The sequence below is a fragment of the Cydia pomonella genome, unplaced genomic scaffold, assembly GCF_033807575.1.
Source record: "Cydia pomonella isolate Wapato2018A unplaced genomic scaffold, ilCydPomo1 PGA_scaffold_85, whole genome shotgun sequence".
Lineage (NCBI taxonomy): Eukaryota > Metazoa > Arthropoda > Insecta > Lepidoptera > Tortricidae > Cydia > Cydia pomonella.
Genome location: NW_026907918.1, coordinates 45911 through 54516, shown reverse-complemented (window position 1 = coordinate 54516; position 8606 = coordinate 45911). Strand labels below are relative to the sequence as shown.

At 40.9% G+C, this 8606-nt stretch overlaps 1 protein-coding gene across 1 annotated transcript; it reads left to right on the top strand.

Annotated features, from left to right (window-relative positions):
• The first annotated feature begins 3854 nt into the window (after positions 1-3854).
• Positions 3855-8499, top strand: LOC133534321 (acyl-CoA Delta(11) desaturase-like). Its single transcript, XM_061873432.1, has 6 exons — positions 3855-4079; positions 4649-4771; positions 4906-5119; positions 5918-6073; positions 6770-6886; positions 7674-8499. The coding sequence occupies exons 1-6, from the start codon at positions 3896-3898 to the stop codon at positions 7975-7977; spliced, it is 1098 nt and encodes a 365-aa protein (XP_061729416.1). The 5' UTR covers positions 3855-3895; the 3' UTR covers positions 7978-8499.
• The last annotated feature ends 107 nt before the right edge of the window (positions 8500-8606 follow it).

The window sequence follows — 8606 nt, the reverse complement described above, 5'->3', positions numbered from 1 at the left end:
TTTTGAATTTCCTATTTTATATACAATAATTCGACTTTCTGGTACCATGCACATATTAATATTCTAGACTATGCTTCATTACCTTCCGTGTTTGGCTGTTATTTATATACATATTAAAAATATCATCATATCACCTTGCGGGACCGTGGACATGTAATTTATTATCTAACCTAACTTAACCTATATAGCTATAAAATATTAGTCATCCTAAAATGTGATGTCCATTCGCAATAAGAAACAAACGCATTTGAATCACCTAAAAATTAAAGTAAACATGGGCATATCACTTTTCAGACACAAGACTCGAACTCCCAAAGTCGCGAGTTCGAGTTTCGTCTGACACAGTTAATTTTTTCTTTACTTCAAAACATGGGATATTGTTCGAAACAAATCAAATCAACCTACAGTTAGTCCAAGCTAACCCACAGATCTACCGCCTATATAGTACTAAGTAGGTACATAATATTCGTGTTCGTGACAAACACAGTAACTGCTCTTGCCGAGAGAGCGCCGGTTCCTGGTCAGTCAACGAGGATGACTCCTGATAAAGCTCCTCGTTATGGACCGAAATATATGGAGGATTTTTGAGTGAAAAAGTGAGTGACACATGTCAATATGTTATGTAATAAATTACATGAAATTAAAACACAATACATAATTTAAATAGTATTAACAAATATTAAGGCAACCGTGTGGTTAACACATTGACAGCCCTCAACTATTTCTCAATGTGTCAACCACCAACCATAGTGTTGTTTCTCACAAAAATGACAAAACAAATTTAGAAACGTAAATCGGTGAGTTTATTGACATCTTAATTTTGTATATATATTTTTGAAATGCTTTAATCGTCAGGTGACTGTCTCCAAAGAATAATGAAAGAAAAATCAACTTAGTGACTATGAGAATACAATCAAATGGCTCTGAACTTATGGCAATAAATTATTTAATTTAACAGCCATTTTATTGTAATATCGTCGTGATGGTCGGGTGACAACCAGAGGACCCCGCAGCAAACATAGGGAAATAGTCGTTTCACTCAAATTTCACGAAATTTTAGTATGATGTAGATTTCAATCTCGTGATTATTTTTGAAGTGAAAACTTCTTTAGTGGCGCTGTGCACTTTTTGTGATGGGGATAAAATGTTAAACTCGCGTCAGGTGTCACGTGACCGTCTGATTGAAAATTCGTAAGACGGACACGTGACATCATGGTGACGTGCAAATTGAATGTCATCGAAGCCTGGTTACTTTTGAAAAATCGTATCTCATTCAAGTGAGCATCAACGTTGGCTCCAAAAGATCGGGCAGAGGTAGACCCCTTACGACCTGGATGTCCGTCATAAACAACGACCTTAAGAAAGCTCAAACAAATGTCTCGACGACCCAGAACAGATACGCCTGGCGAAGAATGACGAGGAGAGCCGACCCCAAATGACATGGGAAAAGGCTAGGCAAAGAAGAAGTATCTCATTCAAGTGTGACATCTGGGGGCACGGCAGTGCCTCCACCAAATCGAGCAAAAAAGCATCACGGCCGTACCATCCTTTTCTCGAAGCAATTCAGACCATTTTCGACCCCCTGTAACTTCGTTGTGGGTAAAACTAGAAACTGAAATTTTCAGTAACCATGCAGGCATTGTAAAGACACGGTATATTTCAAATTTCATTCAATTTGAACCAGTATTTTAAGAATTATAACGGGTCAAATTTCTTAATTTTGTCACTCACTGACTCACCGATCATCAAAATTCTAAGGCACTTCTAGCAGACCTAGAAGCTTCAAATTTGGAATATAAGTAGTGTTTGGTGTATGAATCAAGGAAAAACTAAAAAATCTAGAAAAGACCGCAAAGAAAATTAAGCCCATACAGCCAAGTCTTCAGTTAAATTTTTCAATATTTGCTTTATTCGTAACGATGTTTTATTTATGTTTTACGGCAGTTATTATTATTGCTTGCGAAGCCGCGGGTTTAAGCTAGTCCCATATAAATATAGGCGCATGGAAGTGCCCCTGCCAAATCGAGCAAAAAATGGGTATTCCCGTCATGAAAACACGTGTAAATTAAATTATTTAATGCGAAAAACGTACCTACGTGCGTATTCGTACTTATTACGAGTGCGTAAGGTTGTAAATTAATTATTATACCACGCGCTGCGATGCTAGCGAGTGAGCGCGGGCCGTTACTACGCGCTGCGCGGTGCTAGCGCGAGGGCGCGGGGCGGGGACAGTGGCGGGGCGCGCGGAAAGGTGAATGTCGCCGAGCGAGCAGCAGCCGCGCTCATACGCGCGAGCGACCCAATGCTGTTCGGATGTGCCCAGAATTCTTACCTATAAGTTTGCGATTTTCATTGATAATTTCGATTGCTATATTAGTTTGACGACTAAAGGCTACTCTCATTGGTTTACTGATATTATTTGCTTACAATTTGGACGTTGTTCGGATAAATAATTTAAATTAAATATTGATACTTTAAGTACCTAAGTATTTATAAGGAAAAAAGTAGAACTGTCTACAAAATACAAAAAGAAATGAGATCCCATCAAAAACAATACTTGTCAAAAAAACCAAGTCTCGCAACTCAGTTGTTCTGCGGTAAAAAGTTGTGAGATCCATGTAATACCAAGTCGGTTATTAATTTATTCAGTCTCTACTTAAGCGACTTTCTGTCTTAATACGTCCAGTCTCTAAGACCACGATCATGGTCCATAACAATTGAAAATCAATTGTGTCTGGAATCTCCGTACTCGAAGCATTAAGTTGTTACGTAATATCGTTCGCATCGCCTGAAAACACGTGTAAATTCAATCGCCTGAAAACACATGTAAATTCAATTATTTAGTGCGATGGCCAAGTCTCAATATATTTATATAAAACATTAAAGAATTTTAATATTGATATGCGTCACTATAAGATGCTGTTAATTATTACGTAACAACTTAATGCTTCGAGTACGGAGATCCCAGACACAATTGATTTTCAATTGTTATGGACCACGATCGTGGTCTTAGAGACTGGACGTATTAAGACAGAAAGTCGCTTAAGTAGAGACTGAATAAATTAATAACCGACTTGGTATTACATGGATCTCACAACTTTTTACCGCAGAACAACTGAGTTGCGAGACTTGGTTTTTTTGACAAGTATTGTTTTTGATGGGATTTTATTTTCTTCATAATCAAAGTGCTGTCATAACGGTTAAAGAGGTTTAATCTTTGTTAATTGTGTTGTATTGTATCTTTGTGTTGTTGGGTGTCCATGATTGTAGATACTAAAATTTTTCCTTATCAAAAAGTTAAATAACAGAAAAGAAGCGTGACTGTTTTACTTAATATGATGGTGAACGATTCATTAACATTTACTGAATGTGTAGGCTGTAGTCCTGCTCACGTCTCATGAATTACTCTGTATATGTTATATTATATTACTTACCGGCACTCCCGGAGTGCAATCCGTTGTTTTTTTTTATAAGGGCATAAATCTCTCAGAAGTATACTTTCTGACGATATTACAATTTAGATGGCTATAAAATGGCTGTTAACTTGAATACATTCAGTCTTTAACTTTGTACGGTTTATTACAAGACCCCTTTGTAGAGTGAAACTATGTAAAACCTCGTAAACATGTGTGACGCGGTGCCATGGCGAGTACCAACAATATAAAGAAGAGCTCTTCCGTGTTTGTTTTAGTTTGTGTCAGTGTTAACAAAGAGGTAAGTTATTTTCACCACATCCGCTCGGATAGGTATTTTTTATGGTTCCGTAGTCAACTAGGAACCCTTATAGTTTCGTCATGTCCGTCTGTCTATACGTACGCGGCTTTGCTCCTGATCGGTTCGCCATAGACGCTAACAATTGTTCATTTTTTTAAATCACAGGTACTAAAACAAAGGTATGCCTCCACGAGAGTCCAAAAAAGTAACTCTGCGCAGCTATGAAACGCCCGTGGCTTCGCTTCCGCCAAGAAAATATGAGATAATTTACCTCAACTTGTTTCTGCATATCGCTGCTCACATTTCTGCTGTCTATGGTCTATATCTGTGCTTCACTGCGGCACAATGGAAAACTATTTTCTTTGGTATGTATTTTTACATTTTGTTTTATATCTGCAATCAGTCGCACGAGTATAATCAGATGAGTTAGGAAGTTTGATTTCAAATAAATGGCTTCCATTAATCAGTTAATTTTGTCGACACCCTCCCTCTTCTGTCGGAGTCGACGGCCTAACTCTCGTCTCGTGTACAGCGCTTCGTGTCAGCTCCCAAGCAACAAGTTTACTTATTTTTTCTACTGTTCAACTCCTGTTGAACTCCTTTAGAGAACTGTAATGAAATTGACCAATCACATAATAGAACAAAAGACATCAACGAACTTCTTTTTAATTAAATAGAAGCCCGTTTATGTCTTTTGTTATATCTTTTTATTTACTGCGATACTTATCTGTTTGTGTTTAATTATTTAGATTGTATAGTAGAAAATGCATTATTTTACTTGACTCGTAGAAAAACATTGTAAATAATAGTGATATATCGAAGCTTTTCAATCTCGCACCTTATTTAGACCACTCAGCAAGCTTCGTGGCCTAAACATTCGACTGAAAAGCTCTTCATTATATCATGACTGTATAAAGTACTATGTGCTTCGTAGCGTACCTGTGGTTGCTGATGGGCGAGCTGGGCGTGGTGTGCGGCGCGCATCGCCTCTGGTCGCACCGCTCGTTCAAGGTCAAGCCGCCTCTGGAGATTATGCTCATGCTCTTCAATTGCATAGGTAAGAATAAGAAAGCCACAGATCAACAAACCACATGTTTAATCTGATATATTTTGTGATATCTGAGACATCACACTTTACTACCCTATACTACTATATACTAGGTATACATACATATTTATAATCTCTATCAGGCTTCCAAAACACGGCGACGGACTGGGTGCGGAACCACCGCCTGCACCACAAGCACAGCGACACCGACGCGGACCCGCACAACTCCAACAGGGGCATGCTGTTCTCGCACATCGGCTGGCTGTGTGTGAGGAAACACCCCGACGTGAAGGAGCGCGGCAAAACTACTGATATGAGTGATATTTACAGCAACTCCGTGCTGCGCTTTCAGAAGAAGTAAGAATTTGAAAAATTTACCACTTCGGGCTAGATTCCAACTTGCGACCTCTAAACAAACTAAACCCGACCACTTCATCAGGAGGCTCGCTTGCTCGTTTGCTGACTATCGCATAAAAAAAGAAGGATAAGTTCGCTTCTGGTCAGGTTCGGTAGCTCAGGTGGTTACGAGCGATTGGATCATACTTAATTCAGAATCTTGAATGACTTAGTCACAAGGTGTAACCGCGTTTTGGAAGTACGCATAATAAAAAGTAAACTAATTAGGAAGGTAGGATGCTCTCTTCGCATTTTGATTGACCACCCTAATTAGGACGGCACGTACTTAAAGATCGAGGATTTGTCAGTGTGCGTCCAACGCCACTTGTGCCGGAAGAAGTTGCATCGTCCGTGGCCGGTTTGGATTGATTTTAATTCTTGTAATTGTGACTTTGTGAATTGCAGAACCCACCAACTCCGCCATTTTGAAAAAAAAAACATAAATGTAATTAATTACCTGCAAAACTTGCTAATAAAATAACACGAGATACAGTAGAGAAATGCGACCACCGGACGTGTGAAAATATTTAGCCCAGGCTGAAACGTAGACTGGCCAGTGGCGTACCTATTACAAAGCCCACAGCGTCGCATTTAAGGGGACAAAGCCACTCTTTTTATTACATTGAGAGAGTTGAAAAAAATGGCCTCGCAGATGCAACTTCCCCACGCTAGATTACATTAAGCTACACCACTGACTTTCGGTTCGCTGGGTCAAAAAGTAGGTATTCATGAATGATTTAAAAATGTCTGTCTTTTCAGACACAAAGTGCCTTTGTTCGGGGCTATGTGCTTCGGTCTCCCGACGCTCATACCGACACTATGGGGAGAAGATATCGTCACAGCGTGGCACGTCAACCTGCTGCGATTCGTCCTCAATCTCAACAGCATCTTGTTGGTCAACAGCATAGCTCATAAGTGAGTCAACTGTGTACTGTAGAGCAATGTGCTTCGGTCTGCCGACGCTCATACACTTTGGAGAGAGAGCATCATCACAGCGTGGCATGTCAACCAGCATAGCCCATAAGTGAGTCAACTGTGTACTGTAGAGCGATGTGATTTGGTCTCCCGATGTTCATACACTTTGGAGAGAGAGCATTATCACAGCGTGGCACGTCAACAGCATAGCGCATAAGTTAGTCAAACCTTATACCGACACTCTGGGGAGAAGATATCGTCACAGCGTGGCACGTCACCCTGCTGTGATTCGTCCTTAACCTCAACAGCATCTTGTTTGTCAACAGCATAGCCTATAAGTTAGTTTAGTGTGTACTGTAGAGCAATGTGCTTAGGCCACCGGTACTCTGTGAATCCAATACACTGTATCTGTAGTGCAGTGATTTGTCTGTCGTAGTTACAGTGTATTGAATTCCAGGGCCGACGCTGGACCCAGGCTCTTAGGAGAAAGCATCTGGTCCACAGCATACCTCATAAATGAGTACACCGTCTACTGTAGACTTGTAGAGCAATGTGCTTCGGTCTCCGACGTTAAAAAATCAGAACACGGTACCAAATATACCCTTACACGGAGCCCCATTATTTTTGTTACATCCTGTATGTCATGCTTGATGCTATATGTGCCTGTGTTTTTGACAGCCTGTTTATTTGTTGAAGGTACGGCACCAGGCCGTACGACAGAACGATATGTCCGCGGCAGAACACCACCTGTAACATGATGACCCTGGGGGAAGGGTTCCACAACTACCACCACACCTTCCCGTGGGACTACAGGTTCGTATTTAGTAAACAGGCAGATCCTTACATATCTTCTGAATGCAGTAACTGACCACCAGGGCCCACGAGGCCCAGGCCCAGGGGCCCAGGCAACCTGGCAATGGTGTTGAGATGGAGAAGCCCCCCCCCCCCCCCCCCAGTCGAGGCGGAAAACCCTCTCCCAGGTGGCGGCCGTTGCCCACAGCTCGATCCCATATTGTAAGCGTGAGTGCACTGATGCGAAGTAACAGAATGCTAGAACAGAGTAACTACTTATAAGATAAACTAATATAACTAAACCTACCTATAACTCAAAAAATAGAATAACTAAATTTACCCTCCAACCCTTGAACTCTTGGCGGAGTGCCCATCACGCAGGCTGCATTCCCGCGCTGTATCGCAATAGCGAGTCTTTGCGCCAGATAGCTGGTCGCGCGAGGGTCTCCCGTTGTCTCCCTTGTCGCCTCCCTCGCTCCCTCGCTCGGGAGCCACCTCGCACCGCGCGCACCTCGGCCCCGCGGCCCGGGCGTCGAGACGCCGAACGCTACGAATTCGTAGTTGGCGCCGAGACAGCCATAGATATATATATATATATATATATATATATATATATATATATCTATCTATGGCTATATATGTTGTGTCGTTCTCGCGCTGCCCCGGCATGTCTGCTGGTCGCTGTAGGACATCGCGTGCGACGCAGGTAGCGTCCCACACCAGCGCGCGAGTGTAGTAATATTTATACTTGAAACAACAAATCAAAATATGTTAAATATTTGCTATTAAAAGTATTTTTTGTTTCCAGGTCAGCAGAACTAGGAAAAAATTACCTAAACTTTACAAAATGGTTCATAGACTTCTTTGCTCTCATTGGCTGGGCGTATGACCTTAAAACGGTGCCCGATGACATGATCCAGAGGAGAATGAAAAGGACAGGAGATGGCTCCAATTCTTGGGGCTGGGGCGACAAGGACATGACGAAGGAAGAGAGAGACAGCGCTACTATCATCTATCCTGAGAAAAAAGATGATATAAAGATGATTTCTAAAAAAATTGACTACTCAAAAATTTTTAGTCATGATTATTTTAGACTGTTTGATGAGCTTTGAATAGGTAAACCGTTTTTTATCCCAAAAGTATACATAAGGGTCCGTTCATTTATTACGTGAGACGATTTAGGGCGGAAAGGGGTCGACCATGTTTATTTTTTTACAAGGGGGTGAGAGGGGAGTCTTGATAGTTCTTATGTAAGTTTGTATGGAGAACCGAGCTCTCTGCGGACTCTTAAAGAGCTGACATGCAGGCCATAAAACTCCAAAACAAAAAACAAACAACAAAAAACAAAAAATAAGGCAACCTATGCTGGCGCCATTTGTAGAATACTTCGACCAGCCAACCCCATTTTACTGTTATTTGAATATCTGGGATAATTCGGGATATAGGTAATATTACTTCGATTTTTTTTTCTATTATCACTTTAATGTGTACCTATTTATTTGGGGTGATTTCCTTAATTAGGTAGACGGTAGAGGTCAGCTCGCACCGAAGTAGATTTATATATATATGAATTTTAAGCTTTCTATACCAAACGGACAATAAATATAGGTAAATTATACGAAGAATTATACTTACCTAACTAGTTTTATTTAATTTTCCCGAACGTTCTCGGAAATGTCCTCTTTTTGTTCGTAGATCGAACAAGGAAAGTACTCATCGCAACATTTGTCTTTTAGAATTT